Raw genomic sequence first — 22991 nt, forward strand, 5'->3', positions numbered from 1 at the left:
TAAAAACAAACTGGAGAGAGCATACATTAGCAGCTTAACAGTACACCTGAAAGCTCTGGAACAAAAAGAAGCCAATTAATGGAAGGATATCACCAAACTCAGAGCTGAAATCAATCAAGTAGAAACAAAGTGAACTATACAAAAAAATCAACAAAACCAGGAGGTGGTTCTTTGAGAAAAATCAACAAGATAGATAAACCTGTAACCAGACTAAACAAAGGGCATAGAGACAGTATCTAAATTAACAAAATTAGAAGTGAAAGAAGAGATATAACAACAGAAACTGAAGAAATTCAAAAAATCATCAGATCCTACTTCAAAAGTCTATACTCAACACAACTGGAGAATCTGGAGGAAATGGACAATGTTCTAGACAGATACCAAACACCAAAATTAAATCAGGATCAGAAAGATCATCTAAACAGTCTAAACCCCTAAAGAAATAGAAGGGGTCTTACAAAGTCTTCCAACCAAGAAAAACACAGGATCAAATGGTTTTAGTGCAGAATTCTATCAGACATTCAGAGGGACCTAACACCAATACTCTTCAAACTATTCCACAAAATAGAAACAGAAGAATCACTACCAAACTCATTCTATGAAGCCACAATTGCGCTGATACCCAAACCACAGAAAGATCCAACAAAGAGAACTTCAGAACAATTTCCCTTATGAACATAGATTCAAAAATACTCAATAAAGTTCTTGCCAACCGAATTCAAGAACACATCAAAACGATCATTCAACATGATCAAGTAGGCTTCATTCCAGGGATGCAGGGATGGTTCAATATACAGAAATCCATCAATGCAATCCCCTATATAAACAAACTCAAAAAAAAAAAAAAACGGCACATGGTCATTTCAGTAGATGCTGAAAAAGCATTTGACAAAATACAGCATCCTTTCATGCTAAAAGTCTTGGAAAGAACAGGAATTCAAGGCCCATACCTAAACATAGTAAAAGCAATATACAGCAAACTGGTAGCCAACATCAAACTAAATGGAGAGAAATTTGAAGCAATCCTACTAAAATCAGGGACTAGACAAGGCTGCCCCCTCTCTCTCCATATCTTTTCTTTTTTTTTTTTTTCAGTGAGATTTTTTTTATTCGATATAATTTATTTACATTTCAAATGACTTCCCCTTTTCTAGCCCCCCCACTCTCTGAAAGTCCCGTAAGCCCCCTTCTCTTCCCCTGTCCTCCCACCCACCCCTTCCCACTTCCCCGTTCTGGTTTTGCTGAGTACTGTTTCACTGAGACTTTCCAGAACCAGGGGCCACTCCTCCTTTCTTCTTGTACCTCATTTGATGTGTGGATTATGTTTTGGGTATTCCAGTTTTCTAGGTTAATATCCACTTAATAGTGAATGCATACCATGATTCACCTTTTGAGTCTGGGTTACCTCACTTAGTATGATATTCTCTAGCTCCATCCATTTGCCTAAGAATTTCATGAATTCATTGTTTCTAATGGCTGAATAGTACTCCATTGTGTAGATATACCACATTTTTTGCATCCACTCTTCTGTTGAGGGATACCTGGGTTCTTTCCAGCATCTGGCAATTATAAATAGGGCTGCTATGAACGGAAAACCAAACAACCCTATTAAAAAATGGGGTACAGAGTTAAACAAAGAATTCTCACCTGAAGAACTTCGGATGGAGGAGAAGCATCTTAAAAAATGCTCAACTTCATTAGTCATTAGGGAAATGCAAATCAAAACAACCCTAAGATTTCATCTTACACCAGTCAGAATGGCTAAGATTAAAAATTCAGGAGACAGCAGGTGTTGGAGAGGGTGTGGAGAAAGAGGAACACTCCACTGCTGGTGGGGTTGCAAATTGTTACAACCACTCTGGAAATCAGTCTGGCGGTTCCTCTGAAAACTGGGCACCTCACTTCCAGAAGATCCTGCTATACCACTCCTGGGCATATACCCAGAAGACTCCCCACCATGTAATAAGGATACATGTTCTACTATGTTCATAGCAGCCCTATTTATAATTGCCAGATGCTGGAAAGAATCCATATCTTTTCAATATAGTACTTGAGGTACCAGCTAGAGCAATTAGACAACACAAGGAGGTCAAAAGAATACAAATTGGAAAGGAAGAAGTCAAACTATCACTATTTGCGGATAATATGATAGTATATTTAAGTGACCCAAAAAACTCCACCAGAAAACTCCTACAGTTGCTAAACAACTTCAGCAAAGTGCCTGATTATAAAATCAACTCAGTAGTAAATCAGTACCCTTCCTATACTGAAAGGATAAGCAGGCAGAGAAAGAAATTAGAGGAATGACACCTTTCACAATAGCCACAAACAATATAAAGTATCTTGGTGTGATACTAGCCAAACAAGTGAAAGATCTGTATGACAAGAACTTCAGGTCTCTGAAGAAGGAAATTGAAGACCTTAGAAAATGGAAAATCCCTCCATGCTCGTGGAGTGGCTGTATTAATATAGTTAAAATTGCCATCATGCCAAAAGAAATATACAGATTCAATGCAATCCCCATCAAAATCCCAACCCAGTTCTTCATAGAGGTAGAAAGAGCAATTTTCAAATTCATCCGGAATAATAAAAAAACCAAGATAGCTAAAACTATTCTCAACAGTAAAAGAACTTCTGGGGGAATCAGTATCCTGGACCTCAAGCAATATTACAGAGCAATAGTGTTAAAAACTGCATGGTATTGCTTCAGTGACAGGCAGGTGGATCAATGGAATAGTATTGAAGACCCAGAAATGAACCTGCACACCTTTGGTCACTTGATCTTCGACAAAGGAGCTCAAATCATCCAGTGGAAAAAAGATAACCTTTTCAACAATGGTGCTGGTTCAATTGCAGGTCAGCATGTAGAAGAATGCAAATTGATCCAATCTTATCTCCTTGTACTAAGCTCAATTGCAAGTGGATCACTGGCCTCCACATAAAGCCAGACACACTGAAACTAATAGAAAAGAAACTGGGGAAGACCCTTGAGGACATGGGCCCAGGGGTAATGTTCCTGAACAGAACACCAATAGCTTATGCTCTAAGATCTAGAATTGACAAATGGACCTCATAAAATTACAAAGTTTCTGTAAGGCAAAGGACACAGTCAAAAGGACAAAAGGGCAACCAACAAATTGGGAAAAGATCTTCACCAACTCTATATCCAACAGAGGGATAATATCCAAAATATACAAAGAACTCAAGAAGAACCCCAGAAAACCAAATAACCCTATTAAAAATGGGGTACATAGGTAAACAAAGAATTTTCACCTGAAGAACTTCGAATGGCTGAGAAGCACTTTAAGAAATGTTCAACATCATTAGTCATTATGGAAATGCAAATCAAAACAACCCTGTGATTTCACCTCACTCCAGTTAGAATGGCTAAGATTAAAAACTCAGGAGACAGCAGGTGTTGGTGAGGATGTGGAGAAAGAGGAACATTCCTCCACTGCTAGCAGGATTGCAATCTGGTACAAGCATTCTGGAAATCAGTCTGGCGGTTCCTCAGAAAACTTGGCACAACACTTCTGGAGGACCCTGTTACACCACTCTAGGACATATACCCAGAGGATTCCCCACCGTGTAATAAGGTGCTCCACTATGTTCATAGCAGCCCTGTTTATAATAACCAGAAGGTGGAAAGAAGCCAGATGTTCCTCAACTGAGGAATGGATTCAAAAAATGCCACATATATACACAATGCAGTACTATTCAGCCATTAAAAACAATTTATTCATAAAATTCTTAGACAAATAAATGGAGCTGGAGGACATCACCCTAAGTGTGGTAACCCAGTCTCAAAAGAACACTCATGGTATGTACTCACTGTTAAGTGGATATTAGCCTAGAAGCATGGAATACACAAGACACAATCCACTTATCAAATGATGTCCAAGAAGAAGGAAGGAGTAGCCCCTGATTCTGGAAATGCCCAGAGAAGCAGTATAGGGGAATACCAGAACATGGAAGTAGGAAGGGCTGGATGGAGGAACAGGGGGAGAGAATAACACTTATGTGACTCTTGGTTAGGGGGAATCCTATGGCTATAATTGGTTTTCCTGTTGTTCTTTCTGGCCTCTAGTATATATTAATGATCCCTCAATAAAGCTTTGGCATTCTCCTTAGTTAATGACCCAGTCTGTGTCTTCTGTCAATCCCCCAGGCCTATGCCCTACACTCAGTAACTTGGGCAGTGCAGGCACTGTCAGATCTGAAGACAGTTTTGACATCATACATGGAGATGCTGAGTTTGAAGTTTGCCCAGATAGTATCCTGTCATGATTTGTGGATTACAGTTAAATGACTTGATGAATCTCAGAAAAGATCTTGAACTTTGGATTTTATCATTGTTGCTATAGACTATGAGGATTCTGGAAGTTAGACTAAATGTATTTTGCACAATGTTATGCTTACATATGACCTCCATAGACTCATATGTTTAAACAAACCTATTGGTGACTAGGGAGTGGAATGTGATGGTTTGTATATGCTTAAGCCAGTTAGTGGCATTATTAAGAAGTTTGACCTTGTTGCAGTAGGTGTGTTTATATGAGTGTGGGCTTTAAGACTCTCATCATATGCCCCATTGCAGGGAAATTCAAGGGCAGGGGTTTGGTAGTGGGTGGGTGGGTGAGGGAACATCCTCTAGAAGCAGGGGTGGGAGATGGTATAAGAGTTGTTGGGGGTGGGATAGGGAAAGGGTTTAATATTTGAAATTTAAATAAAGAAAAACAGCAATAAAAAAAGATTCTCATCTTAACTACCTGGAAGTTAGGCTCCTCCTAGCAGCCCCCAAAGTATGAAGTAGAATTCTCAGCTGTTCCTGCACTGTGCCTGGCTATACTCTGTCAAGCTCCTGCTTTGATAATTGACAGAAGGGTCTGAACCTGTAAGTCAGCCCCAACTAAATATTGTTCTTTATAAAAGTTGCCTTGGTCATGGTGTCTGTTCATAGAAGTAAAACCCTAAGACAATACCAAAAATATTTACTGCTACTAGCAATTACCAAAATGAATATCAAAACTGCTTTGATATTTCATCTTACCTTAGTATGAATTGCAATGATTAACAACAAAATGACAGCAAATGATGTAGGGTATTCAGGGGACACAATTCAGGGACATAAACAGGACCTAGAAACCTCAGAGCTGGAACTGACTTCAATGACCCCTTCCTTAGGACTAGGTTCTGCAGTGTCAGAAAGTAATAGGCAAGCTTTCAGTGGAGGGAAATAACCAACAGTTCTACCCATCTGTGACACATGTGGATAATATTAATGACCATCATGACACAATAACCATAAGGTTGCACATATGGCAAGCATTACTTGCTGATAAGCAACAGCTCTCTAATATGACTTAAGACAAGCTCAACAAGTAGTAAACTATGCATTTGTACTAGAAACATAGGCAACTACTCAGTGCTAATGGTGTTTTAAATCTTGCAGGAGAACCTACATCCACTGCTTTTCTAAGTCAGCAAAAATTCTAACATAATTCCATAAACATTGATCTTTATACCTCCAAATAATGCAATACCTACCTCATGTAGCAACTTCCCTTTGCAAAGACAAAAACCTCTACATGAAACCATAACTAATCAAAATTCAGTGTTGTGGAGCACAAATCCAATGAATACATTTAAATAAATACAACTCCTTTACATAAGGTTCAGGGTACACTACAAAGAGGGAGAAAAAATATTGTAAGAGCCAGAAGATCAGGAATTTCATTTTGAAACTGTTGTCTCCTAGTCATCTCAGATTTACATCTGTAGTTTCATCAATACAACTGTGTAAGTATAAGCTGAACAAGTTCAATGGCATGCAAAAACTGAATATGGAAAAGCCCAAGGGCATTCAACTCTACACATAGTAATACTGAGATTGGAAAAAATACTCCTCTGTGAGGACTAGTACAAATATTGGTTATCCAATACAAGTGGTCAACTCTGGAAACAAGCACACAAGTAACATTCTACAAATTGGGATTCTATTTAGTAATATGTTTTTATACATGTATATATATGCACATGATAAAAAATAGTGAGAAAATTGGCCATGCATTTGACGTATGAAAAGGGGTATATTGAAAGGTTTAGAGGGAAGATAAATATCTTCTAATTATATTGTATTTTCAAAAACAAATTAAAGAAAGAGTTTGGAATGAGAATGGTAAGAACACATCAAATACATTCACAAACATGTCAAAAATAAATTTAATTAGTAAAAAACAGATTAATATGCAAATTTCTAAATGAGATAAAACAAGGAATTTAAGTAATTATTTTCCTCCATCACATTGTGGAAAATAAATTGTCCCCTAAATCTCTAAATGTTGTTCAAGGAAGATAACAAAGAGAGTTTATCTCTGAGATTTATTCCCCATAGAAATTAATGTTTTCCTGGAAACATACTTATAAATTTAAGATAATATGTTATACTTTCAATTTACAAAAAATAAATTCAACTCTCCAAGACAATATTTATGGGGACAAAAATGTGCCTAAAATTTGCTCTCCACAATCATATTTGTGTATCAAGGGAGCAAAGGTAATTAGTCCCTGGAAAGATAGAACTTTTTTTTAATGAGGAACAGAGATAATTAAGACATTAAGAAGCTAGAAACTTTAACCATAACCTTGTTGTTGCTCCTTACCTACAATTATAGAAAAGCAGACTGTGTAAAACCATGTGAGATTTCTGGGAACACACAGTGAAGACGTAATAGACATCTTTGAGTGTCTTTGTATTCTGTTGAAGATACATGGATTAAAGAAATAGGCAGAGAAAGTGAGTGCTGGCCTTTCCCTCTAGGACAAAGACAACAAACCAGAATCAACTGGTCTCTGAAGGTGAAGTGCCTATATTTTGAAGGTTTTGGGTGTTTTTTTGTTTGTTTGTTTGTTTTTGTTTGTTTGTTTGTTTTTACCACAAATCTATTATTTAAATGTGATTCTGCTTTTTCCCTGTCTTTTATTTCTGAGAAAGGGTTTCTCTGTGTAGCCTGGGCTGTCCTGGAAGTCACTCTGTAGACCCGGCTGGCCTTAAGCCAGAAATTGGCCTGCCTCTGCCTCCCAAGTGCTGGCATAAAAGGAGTACACCACCACTGCCTGGCTCTCTGCTTTTTTCCTAGTAATTTAGGATTGAGATATGATTTTCTACATGGTCTCCAAATCCTCTTCACTTTCTCTTATGTTTTAGAGTCATACAATAGATTTCTTGCATCCACTTATCTACTCATTAACAACTTTGCTATGTACCTGGTATTGTCTGTTTTATTATTATTTTATTGAATTGTTCCTTATATTATTAAGTATTTCACTAAAAATTTTGAATTGGTTGCTGCAGCATTATGCCTGAAGTAACATAACTAATAATGTAATTATTTAAGGGGCTCAACACCCAATGCAATCTCTTCTTTTTCATATTGACAAACCCTGTAAATGGATTTAACATTAGCACATGATTGAAGTTGGACAAGACTAAATTAACATGTTTTAATATCTTCTTGACTATGGTTGGAAATTGATCATTACTTATTGGATTGGAAAATTATTATGTTTTTGAGGGTATGACAGACTTAAATTCTCCTTTTGTTATATAGGTATGGTACAAAATCTTTAATATGTCTTCAGTGCTTGTATTTATTTGGCACTTACAGTGTGATAGAATCCATATAAGTCTTTGGAAAGACAAATGTTGAAAGGGAATTATCACTCTCAAATCTACAAATTCAGCGTGAAAGAGGAATTAAGGAAGAATAGAGAAAATTCCCAACATACAGACCTATCTGACCATTACTACTTTGTACATTAGTGACTTCTCAACATGTCCTAAGTCAGATCACCTTCATATATAACAAATGCCCACTCTTTTCTTTCTATATTCAGTATTCATTCTCTGCATATTTTGATTATTAATGACTCACAATTTCATTCTCAGCAATAATACTTCTAACTCAAAGAAAACTCTCACAATTATCTCACAATAACTTTCCATTACATGTTATGTTCTGACTTAATTAAGCTTTACATAAACAATATTGATTTTTTCTCATGAAAACATTGAATCTTTACTTTCAGTAATCACATTGTAGCTTAATATTTAAGTATTCTTCCTTATGAAAGCCTATAATATGTGAATCAAATACATCAAACATTGTTTCTAACTGCTAATTTCATGTCCTATCAAGATAATTTTTGCCTGGGCACAAATTTTTACATATGCATTTGATTTCCTTTAAATAGTGCTGTGGTATTATTTTATGCTAATGAGATTTAGACCAAATTATATTATTTGACTAGGCAGAGTATATCTGGCATTATCTAACAAAAGAAGCCATAGGTAGATTCCCAAATTGTGTGTGTGTGTGTGTGTGTGTGTGTGTCTGTGTATCTGTGTTTGTGTGTCTGTGTCTGTATGTGTGTTAACGAGAAACTCACATTGGGTCTATTAATATTTTAAAATGACAGAGACCATAAAAACAACTATTACCAAATTCTGAATAAAAGTTTACTTTATAAAATGCCAAATGAATATCACAGAGACAAGAGTTGGATAACTACAAACCTTGTTGATGTATTTTTTCAATACTCATGCACACTCACTACTGCTCCTAATATAAAGGTCAGTATTTGTAGATAAAACAGCTTAATATATTTTCCAAGTATTACATAGATGAAAAGAAGTAAAACCAAAATAATTTTTCAAAAATTTAGTAAAGAATTCAGCTTCTAAGATAATTGTTATTCTGATATCTCAGGCTATCCAAAACCATAATGAAAAATAATAATACTAACAACAAAATATCTCTCTAGTAATGCCTACTGCATGTAACATCATTTAAGCCTCATAAAAAATAAAAGCAGTATTTAGATGAAAAATGAGTACTCTAAGTTGAAGAGGGTGTTCTCAACTGTAATTGTGACCCATCTGGGAGTCACATATCAGATATCCTGCATATCAGAACTTTATAATATGAACCATAATCATAGCAGAATCACAGTTATAGTAATGGAATAATTTTATTGTTGGTGGTCATCACAACCAAAGAAACTGTACTAAATGTTCACAGCATTAGAATGGTTAGAAACTACTGGAATAAGAACACAAATTCATTACTATTTTAGAACTGATAGAAATAGAGAAGGATAAAGAACCCATGTATCCCTCAACAGAAGAATGGATGCAAAAAATGTGGTATATATACACAATGGAGTACTATTCAGCCATTAGAAACAATGAATTCATGAAATTCTTAGGCAAATGGATGGAGCTGGAGAACATCATACTAAGTGAGGTAACCCAGTCTCAAAAGATCAATCATGGTATGCACTCACTAATAAGTGGATATTAGCCTGGAAAACTGGAATACCCAAAACATAATCCACACATCAAATGAGGTACAAGAAGAGTAGAGGAGTGGCCCCTAGTTCTGGAAAGACTCAGTGTAGCAGTATAGGGCAAAACCACAACAGGGAAGTGGAAAGGGGTGGATGGGAAAACAGAAGGAGGGAAGGAGGCTTATGTGACTTCCGGTGAGTGGGGAACCAGAAAACGGGAAATCATTTGAAATGTAAATAAAAAATATATTGAGTAAAATTTAAAAAAATAAAAAAAAGAAATAGAGAAGAATGAAGATTTTCAAAATATTCATGAATTTCCTTTTATTATTATACAATAATTATATGAAAATTAAAACCAGCTTATAACCACAAATTAAGTAAGAATTCATATAGGTTCTGCAATGCAAATGCAAGAGATATTACTCCTACATTTAATAAAAGGTTAAAATGTTATGTACATTTAATAGTTAAATGAACTAAGTCTTAAATAAGTGAAAAAATGAGAGGAAGACAAACTAGAGGCTGAAAAATCTATAGAAGTGTAAAGTGATGATGTCCTAAGGTCTATTTGAATATTTGCTGAACTTTTGCTTCTTTATAAAGGATAAAAGTCTCTGACATGGAAGGAGAAAACTGTACAGAAGTTTTCCAATTTCTCCTGCTTGGCCTCTCAGATGATCCACAATTGCAGCACCTCATCTTTGGGACGTTCTTATTCATGTACCTAGTCACAGTCCTCGGGAACTTGCTCATCATCTTGGCTTCCATCTCTGATTCCCACCTCCACACTCCTATGTACTTCTTCCTCTCCAACCTGTCTTTTGTAGACATCTGTTTTACCTCTACCACTGTTCCAAAGATGCTGGTGAACATTCAGAAACAGAGCAAAGATATTTCGTACATACAGTGTCTCATTCAGGCATATTTCTTTATGGTTTTGGCTGGGATGGATAATCTTCTATTAAGTATAATGGCATATGACCGCTTTGTGGCCATCTGTCATCCCCTAAACTATACAATCATCATGAACTCTCAATTCATCAGCCTCCTAGTTCTGATTTCATGGATCATAGTTTTAACAGACTCCTTGCTTCATGTTCTACTGATAAAGCAACTAAACTTCTCCAGCGTCATTGAAATCCCTCATTTCTTCTGTGAAATAACAGAGATACTTAAGGTAGCCAGATCTGACACTCTCATCAATAATATCATTGTATATGTGTCTACTGCCCTTCTGGGTGTGTTTCCAGCTTCTGGCATCCTCTTCTCTTACTTTCAGATCGTCTCCTCTTTATTAAAAATGTCCTCAACTGTAAGCAAATATAAAGCCTTTTCCACTTGTCTGTCTCACCTCTGTGTGGTCTGCTTATTCTATGGCACAACACTTGGTGTTTACCTTAGCTCTGCTGTGACCCACTCTTCCCATGGTAGTACTGTGGCATCAGTGATGTACACTGTGGTCACCCCCATGCTCAACCCCTTCATCTATAGTCTGAGGAACAAGGATGTGAAGGGGGCTCTAGGAAGAATCATAAGAGCAGGCTCTTATTCTTGATAGATGATTGACCAAAAAACAAGTGGACAGTGCATCTACATAGACATATGACATGGATTTCAATATCATGCTTATCTGAAATGATGCCTACTTGGTTTTCTGCTCAAAGAATTATATATATAATTTATATATATATATATATATAAAATTTTTGTAAGTTTTAATCAATTTTCTTTTTTGGTTTTGAGATTATAATATACTTATAGCAATGCCACATTATTTTTCCTTCATTCAAAATCTCCTGCAAACCAATCGTTGTTATCTTTCAAATGTAAAGTTCCTTGTTTCAATGTTGTAATATACACTTGTTTATATATTTATATATATATATACTTTAATATATAAATAAAACCTACTTGTTTGTATTATGTAACATGTATATATGCATGCCTATATATGTTTAGATGGTAGTCTATTTGGTATTTAGTAACCACTTGATGAGCTAGTCCCTAGCAAAGACTATTTCTCATTCTCTCAACATTCCTAAATTGCCTGTAGGACTGAGATTTCCTTTGCTTTCCCCCATCATATTTAATATATTTTTGGTATCACCCACCATGCCTGTTCAACTCATGTTTAGGCAGTCATATTGGTGAGATATTTAAATTCCTAGGAGACACAATCTCCCAGCAAACTTGCTGTTCTTCTGATGACTAAAGTCTTCAACCCTCTATTCTACCCTTTAGGAACAAGAGGTATAAGAGATATGTTGTTAGTATCATACAAGAAAAACACTGCTGCACCAGTTTGGGTCCTGAGTCCATTTTCTTGGAAAATCCCTTTTTAACCCTTAAATCTTAAGTAATATCTATGTTTGAGGTTGGGGTGTGTTTTTGTGTACAAAAATGGATGGATCATGTTTTCCTATTCTCTTAGCCTGTGCCTTTTTATGAGGGAATTGAGACCATTGATGTTGAGAGGTATCAATATCAATGGCCAATGATTGCTAATTCCTGTTATGTTGGTGGAGGCGATGGTATCTGTGGGGGGTGTGTGTGTGTGTGTGTGTGTGTGTTATTGTGTCTGATTTCCTTCTTTTGGTATACTTTTGTGAGATTGCTTATTGTCTGTATGTTTATGGGTGTAGTTAACCTTCTTGGATTGGAGTTTTCCTTCTAGTACCTTCTATTATTTTCATATTATCACAAATTTCCTGAAAGTTTTGTGTCAGGAACCTTTTAGGTTTAACATTTTCTTTGACTGTCGTATCTTTTCTTCTACCGTAGCTTTAATACATTAAGTGTATTCATTCAGTCAATTTCTGGTTTGTTTTTGTTTTGTTTTGTTTTGTTTTTTGTTTTTTTGTTTTTTTATTGATTCAGTATCTCTTTTCAGGTCTTAAAACAGTTTTGTTCATTTACTTCAAATGTTTCATTTTTCTAGGCTTTCTTTAAGGAATTTATTTGTTTCTTCCAAATGTTTCCTTGCCTTTTCTGAATTTTCTGAAGGCATTAGTTAATTTCCTCCTTGCTGAGATTGAGTCTTGCTGTCTATATTGTAATACTAAGTGAAGCCTAAAAGTTGCAGAGTATGCATGTAGATTCAAGTGACACTGCCTCCAAGTTATTTCTGTTAAAGATCGTAACCCAAACATCCAGGAACTCCAGGACACAATGAGAAGACCAAACCTAAGGATTATAGGTATAGAAGAGAGTGAGGATTTACATGTAAAAGGCCCAGTAAATATCTTCAACAAAATTGTAGAAGAAAACTTCCTGAACCTAGAGAGAGGCCCATGAACATACAAGAAGCCTTCAGAACTCCAAACAGACTGGACCAGAACAGAAAGTCCTCCCAGAACATAACAATCAAACCACCAAATTCACTAAACAAAGAAAGAATATTAAAAGCAGTAAGGGGAAAATGGCAAGTAACTTATAAAGTCAGACCTATCAGAATCACACCAGACTTCTCACCAGAGATGATGAAAGCTAGAGGATCCTGGGCAGACATCATACAGACCCAAAGAGAACACAAATGCCAGCCCAGGCTACTATACCTAGCAAAACTCTCAGTCATCATAGATGGAGAAACCAATATATTCCATGATAAAACCAAATTTACACAATATCTGTCCACAAATCCAGCCCTACAAAAGATAATTGATGGAAAAGGCCAACGAAGGAGGGAAACTACACCCTAGAAAAATCAAGAACAACAAAAGCTTCTGTAAGGCAAAGGACATAGTCAATAGGACAAAACAGCAACCAACAAAATGGGAAAAGATCTTTACTAACCCGATATAAGGCTATATAACCCGATATAACCGATAGAGGGCTAATATCCAACATATACACCCACATTGACTCCTGAAAGTCTCCCCCATTCCAAACCTCTAGCACTTCAGAGAGATTTCTTACACCCTCTACTCCCAGAAGCTGCAGGTTTCCATTCATTTTCCAGGCCTTCTGGCCATCTACCCTGTCTCTCCTCACATCTGATCCTGACCCCCACCCAGTCCCATCTTAATTCTCTCCCCTACCCGGTTCCCTAACTGCCTCTACCTATTATGCACATTTTATTCTCCTTTCTAAATGAGATTCAAATATCATGACTTGGGCTTTCCTACTCTTTTAACTTATTTGGTTGTGTGGTCTATAGCATGGGTATCTTGTATTTTATGACTAATATCGACTTATCAATGAGTACATACCATGATGTCCTTTTAGGTCTGGGTTGTCTCACTGGGGATGATATTTTCTAATGCTATCCATTTGCTTGTAAAATTCATGTCTTGTTGTTGTTGTTGTTTTAATTGTTTTATTTATTTACATTCCAAATGTTACCCTCCTTCCTGGTCCTCCCTCCAGGAGTTCTTCATACCAGCCCCTTCCCTGTTGTCCCTGAGAGGGTGTTCCTTCACCGACAAATCACCCTCCCACACATGAACCTCCACCTAAAACACCCTTACATCTCCTTTTGCTGTGGCATCAAGTCTCCTCATTATTAGACGCAACCTTTCCCACTGAGGCCAAACAAGGCCATCCACTGCTACATATGTGCCAGGAACACAAACTAGCCCATGTATGCTCTTTGATTAGCTTACTCTTTTGGACCTCCCAGCAGTCCAGGTTAGGTGATATGGTTGATCTTCCTATGGGATTGTCATCCCCTTAAGTTCCTTCACTAACTCTTCCATAGGGGTCCCCTACCACAGTCTTCTGAATGACTATAAATATCTGCAACTATTTCAGTCAGCTGCTAGTAATGCCTCTCATAGACAAACATGATAGACTCCTGTCTGTAAGGACAATATGGCATCAGGAATAGTGTCAGGGTTTAGTGCCTGCCCATGCGATGAATTCCAAGTTGGGCTGATCACTGGATGGCCTTTTCTTCAATGCCTGCTTCATTTTTGCCCTAGCATTTGTTGTAGACAGGAACGATTCCAGATCAATTTTTTAAAGGTAGTTTGGTGGTCCTCATGCCCCCGCTGGTAGCCCTGTGTATCTACTGAAGTTAGTCTCTACAATTTCCATCTCCCCACACTGATGAACAATTTGGCTAAGGTCACCCCCAATTGAGTCCTGGGAGCCTCTCACATCCTAGGTCTCTGGAACTTTATGAGGTTTATCCTATGGCCCTTCTGCCAAAGTTACATATTTCTATTCATTGTCCAAGTGCTCTGGGATTCTCTTCTGTCTGATCATGTACCTCCTGGCCCTGTTCCATTTTCCCTTTTCCCCATCTCTCACCCAGGTACTTCCTTTTAGTCCTCTGCCTCTCATGATTATTTTCTTCACCCTTTTAAGTTGGACTGAAGCATCCTTATTTGATCCTTCCTACATGATAAACTTTATATGATCTGTGAGTTATATCATGGGTATTCTGTACTTTTTGGTTAATATCCACTTACCAGTGAGGACAAACCATGCATGTCCTTTTGGATCTGGGTTACCTCATTCCATCAATTTGCCTGCAAAATTATGATAAGTTTACTGGCAAAATTCAAGATGTAATAGTTTTAAAAATATTATTAACTTATGAATATGAGTGCACTGTAGAATAGTTCTAATATTAAAGAAAAATTAAATGTCATCATATTGAAAAAATTTAATTCTGTCTCGGGGTTCCATCCAACATGAACTCCCCAGAAGAAAGAGAAAGGTATTTATGTGCCTTCCAGTTTACCAAGTTGAATAAAAGTCTTTATTGAGTGAAAGGATGAGATCTCTTAAATTCATGATATAGGCTAACAGAACTTTGGAGAGGCATGAAGTTCTTCATAACAAAAATCTGGGTTCAAAAGGTTATATCATACATGGAAATATCTTAATCATGTCCATCTAGAACATGTCAAAGAATGGAATTGGTAACTGATTTTTATGTCATTTAGAATTTTTCTTTTTTATTATATAGTTTCTTTATTTACATTTCAAATGTTATCCCCTTTCCTGTTATCCCCTTTCCCCAAAAACCCATGCACACTCCCCCTGCTCACCAACTCACCCATTCCCATTTCCCTATTCTGGCCTTCTCTTACATTGGTGCATTGGGCCTTCACAGAGTCTTCTCTTCCCTTTAATGTCCAGAAAGGCCATTCTCTGCTACATATGTAGCTGGATCCATGGGTCCCTTCACATGTACTCTTTGGTTGGTGGTTTAGTCTCTGGGAGCACTGGGATACTGATTGGTTCATATTATTGTTCCTCCTATGCAGCTGTAAAATCCTCAGCTACTGGGGTCCTTTCTCTAGCTCCTCCAATGGGGACCCTGTGCTCAGGCCAATGGTTGACTGAGAGAATCAACTTCTATATTTGTCAGGAACTTGCAGAGCCTCTCAGGAGAAAGCGGTCTCAGGTTCCTGTCAGCAGGCACTTGGAATCCACAATAGTATCTGGGTTTAGTGACTCTATATGGCATGGATCCCCAAGTGGGACAGTCCCTAAAGGCCTTTCTATCAGACTCTGTTACTTAATTTCTTTCTGTACCTCCTTTCATTGGGTAGTTTGCTCCCCCTTCTAAGAAGAGCCAAAGTATCCAACTTTGGTCTTGTTTCTTGAGCTTCCTATGGTCTGTCAATTTTATCTTGAGTATTCCAAGTTTCTGGGCTAATATCCACTTATCAGTGAGTGCATACCATGTGTGTTCTTTTGTGTTTTGGTTAATATAGGATGATATTTTCTAGTTCTAAAATTTGATGAAGAATTTCATTAATTCATTTATTTAATAGCTGACTAGTACTGCATTGTGTGAATGTATCACATTTTCTTTATCCATTCCTCTGTTGAAGGACATGTGGGATCATTCCAGCTCCTGGCATTTATAAGTATGGCTGCTGTGAACATAGTGGAGTATGTTTACTTATTACATGTTGGAGCATCTTCTGGGTATATGCCCAGGAGTGGTATACCTGGGTTCTCTGGTAATAATATGTCCAATTTTATGAAGACCCACCAGACTCATTTCCAGAGGGGTTGTAGCAGCTTGCAATTCCACCAGCAGTGGAGGAGTGTTCCTCTTTCTCCACATCCTCTCTAGTACCAGCTATCACCTGAGATTTTGATCTTAACAATTCTGACTGGTGTAAGGTAAAATCGCTGGATTGTTTTGATTTGCTGATGACTAAGTGATCCCTGATGACTAAGGATGTTGAACATTTCTTTAGGCTTTTCCACCATTCTATATTCCTCAGGTGAAAATTCTTTGTTTATCTCTGTACCCCATGTTTTAATAGGGTTATTGGGTTCTCTGGAGTCTAACTTCTTGAGTTATTTCTATATATTGGATATAATCCCTTTACTAGATGTAGGCTTGTTAAAGATCATTTTCAAAATGTTGGTTGCCCTTTTGTCCTATTGACAGTGTCCTTTACCTTATTGAGGCTTTGCAAATTTATGAAGTTCCATTTGTCAATTCTTGATCTTAGTGAATAAGCTATTGTTGTTCTGCTCAGGAAATATTCCCCTGTGCCAAAGTGCTCAAAGCTCTTCCACACATTCTTTTCTATTAGTTTCAACATATCTGGTTTCATGTGGAGGTCCTTGATCCACTTGAACTTGAGCTTTTTATAGAGAGATAAGAATGGATTGATTTGCATTCTTCTACATGCTACCTGCCAATTGAACAAGCACCATTTATTGAAAAGGCTTTCTTTTTTCCACAGGATGGTTTTGGTTCCTTTGTCAAAGATCAAATGTCCACAGGTGTGTGCGTTCATTTCTGGGTCTTCAATTCTATTCCATTGATCTACCTGCCAGTCATTGGACCAATACCATACAGTTTTTATGACAATTGCTCTGTATTACAGATTGAGGTCAGAGATGATGATTTTGCTGGAAGGTCTTTTATTGTTGAAAATATTTTTTGCTATCCTGGGATTTTTGTTCTTCCAGATGAATTTGCAAATTCCACTTTCTAATTCTTTGAAGAACTGAGTTGGAATTTTGATGGAATTACATTGAATCGGTAGATTGCTTTTGGCAAGAGGCCATATTTCTGTATCAGTCCTGCCAATCCATGCTCATGGGAGAACTTTCCATCTTCTGAGATCTTCTTCGAGTTCTTCTTCAGAGGCTTGAAGTTCTTGTCATGAAGATCTTTCACTTGCTTAGTTAGAATCACACCAAAGTATTTTATATTATTTGTGACTATTGTGAAGGGCGTTGTTTCCCTCATTTCACTCTCAGCTTGTTTATCCTTTGAGTGGAGGAAGGGAAGTGATATGTTTGAGTTAATTTTATATTCAACTACTTTGCTAAAGTTGTTTATCAGGTTTAGGAATTCTCTTGTGGAATTTTCAGGGACACTTTATACTTATATGATCATAACATCTAAAAATAGTGATATTTTTACTTCTTCCTTTCCAATTCGTATCCCATTGACATCCTTTTGATGTCTAATTGCTCTGGCTAGGACTTCAAGTACTATGATTTAATAGGTAGTGAGAGAGTGGGAAAAATTTTTTTCTTGCCTGATTTTAGTGGGATTGTTTCAAGTTTCTATCCTTTTAGTTTGCTGTTGGCTACTGCTTTGCTGTATATTGATTTTCTATGTTGCACTGTGGGCCTTGAATTACTGATCTTTCCAAAACTTTTATCCTGAAGGGGTATTGTATTTTGTCAAATGCTTTCTCAGCATCTAACGAAATGATCATATGGATTCTTTATCGTTTAAAGTTTGTTTATATAGTGAATTATGTTGATGGATTTCTCTCTATTGAACCATTCCTATATAGCCTGGGATGAAGCCTACTTGATCATGATGGATGACCATTTTTATGTGTTTTTGGATTCAGTTTGTAAGAAATTTATTATTTTTGCATAGATATTTATAAGGGAAATTGGCCTGATGGTCTGTTTCTTTGTAGGGTCTTCATGTGGTTTAGATATCAAAGTAATTGTGGCTTTATAAAATGAATTGTGTAGTGTTCTTCCTGTTTCTATTTTGTGGAATCTTTGTAAGAGTATTGGTATTACATCTTCTTAGAAGTTTTGATAGAACCCTGGACTACATTCTTCTGGTCCTGAACTTTCTTTTGTTGGAGGACTATTAATGACTTCTTTTATTTCTTTGGGGGTTATGGTATTTTTTCAGATCATTTATCTGATCCAGATTTAATTTTGGTACTGGTATCTGTCCAGAAAATTGTCCATTTCATCAAGATTTTCCAGTTTCATTGAGTATAGGCTTTTTGAGTAGGATCTGATGATTTTTTGGATTTCCTCAGTTACTGTTGTGCTGTCATTCTTTTCATTTCTGATTTTGGTAATTTGTATACTGTCTCTGGATTCTCTGGTTAGTCTGGCTGAGGATTTACCTATCTTGTTGATATAGTGTATGCTCTCTCAAGTTTCTTTCTTTCTTTTCTTTTCTTTTCTTTTCTTTTTTTTTTTTTTTTTTAGGCACTCAGAGCAATGTTGTCCTCTTAGCACTGCTTACATTGTGTTCTTCAAATTTGGTTATGCTGTGGATTCCTTTTCATTGAACTCTAAAAAAGCCTTTAATTTCTTTGTTTATTCCTCAACCAAGTTGTCATTAAGTAGAGTGTTGTTCAGCTTTCACATGTATGTGGGCTTTCAATTCTTTATGTTGTTATTGAAGACAGGCCTTCAGCCATGATCTCATAGGATGCATGGGATTATTTCAAACTTCTTGTATCTGTTGAGGCCTATTTTGTGACCTAATATATGGTCAGTTTTGGAAAAGGTACCATGAGTGTGTATACATATACATATACATATATATACATACACACATATATACACATATGTATATGTATATGCATATATATACATATGTATATCATATATAATATACATATATATTCGGTTAAATCCAGTTGATTCATAGTTTCTGTTAGTTTCACTGTGTCTCTGTTTAGTGTCTATTTCTGTGATTTGTCCATTGATGAGAGTAGGATGCTGAAGTCTCCCACTATTATGGTATGAGGTGCAGTGTGTGCTTTGAGCTTTAGTATTCTTTTATGAATGTTGGTGCCCTTGCATTTGGAGCATATATGTTCACAATTGAGAGTTCATCTTGGTAGATTTTTCATTTGATAAGTGTGAAGTGTCCTTTATCTTTTTTGATAACTTTAGGTTGAAAGTCTATTTTATTCAATATTAGAATAGCAACTCATGAATGTTTCTTTGACCATTTTCTTGGAGATTTGTTCTCCAGCCTTTTACTCTGAGGTAGTATCTGTCTTTGTCACTGAGGTGGGTGTACTGACCAGTTTTGTGTGTCAATTTGACACAGGCTGGAGACACAGAGAAAGGAACTTAAGGTGAGGAAATGCCTCCATGATATTCAGATATAAGGCATTTTCTCAATTAGTGATCAAGTGGCGATGGCCCACTGTGAGTGTTGTCATCCCTAGACTGGTAGTTTAGGGTTCAATAAGAAAGCAAACTGAGCATACCCAGGGAAGAAAGTCAGTAACATCCCACCATTGCCTCTGTATTAGCTCCTGCTTCCTGGCATGCTTGAGTTCCAGTCCTGACTTTCTTTGGTGATAAACAGCAATGTGGAAGTGTAAGCTAAGTAAACCCTTTCCTCCCCAACATGCTTCTTGGTCATAATGTTTGTGCAAGAATAGAAAGTCTGACTAAAACAGTGGGTTTCCTGTATGCATCAAAACGTCGGGTCCTGTTTACATATCCAGTCTGTTAGTCTATATCTTTTATTGGAGAATTGAGGCCATTGATATTGAGCAATATTAAGGAAAAGTGATTGTTGCTTCCTGCTTTTTGTTGTTGTTTTTAGAGGTGGAATTATATTTCTTTGCATATCTTCATTTTGGTTTGCTAAGAGAAGACTATTTTCTTGCTTTTTCTATGGCATACTTTCACTCCTCGTGTAGGAGTTTTCAATTTATCCTTTGAAGGGCTGGATTTGTGGAAACATTTTTGTAAATTTGTTTTTGTCCTAGAATATCTTAGTTTTTCCATCTATGGAAATTGAGAGTTTTGCTGGGTATGGTATCCTGGGTTGGCATTTGTGTTCTCTTAGTGTCATATGAGATTTGCCCAGGATCTTCTAGCTTTTATAGTCTTTGGTGAGAAGTCTGGTGGGATTCTCATAGGTCTGGCTTTTTATGGTACTTAACATTTGTCCCTTACTTCTTTTAATATTCTTTCTTTGTTTAGTGCATTTTCTATTTTGATTATTATGTGACAAGAGGAATTTATTTTCTGGTCCAATCTATTTGGAGTTCTGAAGGCTTCTTGTATGTTCACAAGCATATCTTTCTTTAGGTTAGTGAAGTTTTCCTCTATTAATTTGTTGAGGATATTTACTGGCCTTTTAAACTTGAAATCTTTGCTCTCTTCTATTCTGTCTTCTCATTGTGTCCTGGATTTCCTGGATGTTTTGGGTTAGGAGATCTATTGCATTTTGTATATTCTTTGACTGTTTCTATGGTATCTTCTGCACCTGCAATTCTCTCTTCTGTCTCTTGTATTTTGTTGAAGCTTGCATCTATGACTCCTGATTTCTATACTTTGTTTTTAATCTCCAGAGTTGTCTCCCTTTGTGAATTCATTATTGTTTCTACTTCCATTTTTTAGATCCTGGATAGTTTTGTTCAATTCCTCCACTTGTTTGGTTGTGTTTTCCCATATTTTTTTAAGGGACTTTGTGTTTTTTCTACCTGTTTACCTGTGTTCTCAGCCTTGTTGTCACTATCTGGGGTGTTTTGTTTTTCCGTATGAAGATGAGAATTGTTTTTTCAAGTTCTATAAAAATGTGTTGTAATTTTGACTAAACTAGCATTGATCTTGTAGCTTACTATTGGGAAAATGGCCATTTCCACTATGTTGATCCTACCTACCCATGATCATGGAACACCGTTCCATTTTCTGACATCTTTCTCAAAATACTTTTTAATAGACTTGAGATATTTGTCATACAAGTCTTTCACTTCTTTGATTAGTGTTATATCAACTTGTTGTATTTTATTTGTAGGTATTGAGAAGTTGCTAAAGTTTTTTATCAGATTGTTTAGAAATTCTCTAGTGGGATTTGGGGGTTTCCTCATATATACTATCATGTCATCTGCAAATAATACTTTGACTTCATCCTTTCCCATTTGGATCCCTTTGATTTACTTTTGCTGTCTTATTGCTATAGCTAGAACTTCAAGTACCATATTGAGTAGCCGGAGAGAGCCTGGAGAGCCTGGACTTGTCACTGAATTTATTGTAAATGCTTAAAGTTTCCCTCCAATTAATTTGATGTTGAATATTAGTTTGCTGTACACCACTTTTCTTATGTTTAGGTATGCAAATTGTATCCCTGATCTCTCCAAGACTTCTACAAGGAATAATGTTTGATTTTGTTGAAGGCTCTTATACCATCTAATGAGATGATCATGTGATTTTTTTCTTTCAATATCGTAGATTAAGTTGACAGATATTCATGGACTGAACCATCCTTGCATCTCTAGGATAAAGGCATCATGGTGAATCATGATTTTTATGTTATTTTGGATTCAGTTTGGGAGAATTTTATTGAGTTCATAAGAAAAATTGGTCGATAATTCTCATTATTATTTTGAGTCTTTATGTGGTGACTGTGTCCTCATAGAATGAGTTTGTCAGTGTTTACGTTGTTTCTATTTTGTGGAATAGTTTGAGCAGTATTAGTATTAGCTCTACTTTGAAAGTTTGGTAGTATGTTGTGCTAAATCCATGAGATTATAAGATTTTGGTTATGGGGAAGGGGGTTTTTAATAGCTGCTTCTAATTCCTAAAGTTTCATAGGACTATCTAGAGACCTTACCTAAATGTAACTTTGATAAATTGTATCTGTCTCAAATATTATCCATTTCATTTAGATTTTCTAATTTTGTGGAGGACAAGTTGTTGAAATAAAACCTACTTATTTTTTAATTTTCTAATTTTCTATTGTTATATCTCCCTTTTCATTTCTAATTTCCTTTGGGTACTGCCTCTCTGTCTTTTAGTTTGTTTGAATAAGGATTTGAATATCTTGTTGATTTTCTCAAAGAACCTGCTTTTGATTTTGTTGATTCTTTGTATTGTTCTCTTTGTTTCCAACTGAATAATTTCAGCCCTGAGTTTGACTATTTCCTGCTGTCTATACCTTTTGGGTACTTTTGTTTCTTTTTGTTATATAGCTTTCAGGTGTGCTGTTAACTGGATAGCATAAGATCTCTTCAACTTCTTTATAACTTTCCTCTTAGCACTGCTTTCATTATGACCCATAAGCTTGGATATGTTGTGCATTCATTGGACTTGAGTGCTAGAAAGTCTTAAATATCTTTATTTCTTCCCTGACCCAGCAATGACTGCATAGAGAGTTGATCAGTTTCCATAAGTATGTGGGTTCTTTGTTGTTTCTGTTGTTGTTGGTGGTGTTATGTTTGTTCTTGTTCTCTTTCTCATTCTCATTCTCGTTCGTGTTCTTGTTCTTGTTCTTGTTGTTATTGGTTTGTTTGTTGTTGTTCTTGTTGAAGTCCAGCCTTAATCCATAGTGATCAGATAATATAAAAAAGGTTATTTCAATATTCTTGTATCTGCTGAGTTTTCCTTTGTGGCTGATTATCTGGTCAATTTTGGAGAAGGTTGTGTGAGCATATTAAAAGGTATATTTTTGTTTGGGATTGAAAGGTACTGTGGAG

The 22991-nt window shown here is 36.4% G+C and overlaps 1 protein-coding gene across 1 annotated transcript; it reads left to right on the top strand.

Annotated features, from left to right (window-relative positions):
• The first annotated feature begins 9970 nt into the window (after positions 1 to 9970).
• Positions 9971 to 10906, top strand: LOC127690134 (olfactory receptor 7D4-like). The gene has a single exon (XM_052189685.1). The coding sequence runs from the start codon at positions 9971 to 9973 to the stop codon at positions 10904 to 10906; it is 936 nt and encodes a 311-aa protein (XP_052045645.1).
• Positions 10907 to 22991: the final 12085 nt, after the last annotated feature.

Source organism: Apodemus sylvaticus, chromosome 7 (assembly GCF_947179515.1).
Source record: "Apodemus sylvaticus chromosome 7, mApoSyl1.1, whole genome shotgun sequence".
Lineage (NCBI taxonomy): Eukaryota > Metazoa > Chordata > Mammalia > Rodentia > Muridae > Apodemus > Apodemus sylvaticus.

What these genes read in the sequence shown, in the direction of transcription:
- LOC127690134 (XM_052189685.1), top strand. Translation starts at nt 9,971, where the DNA reads ATGGAAGGAGAAAACTGTACAGAAGTTTTCCAATTTCTCCTGCTTGGC.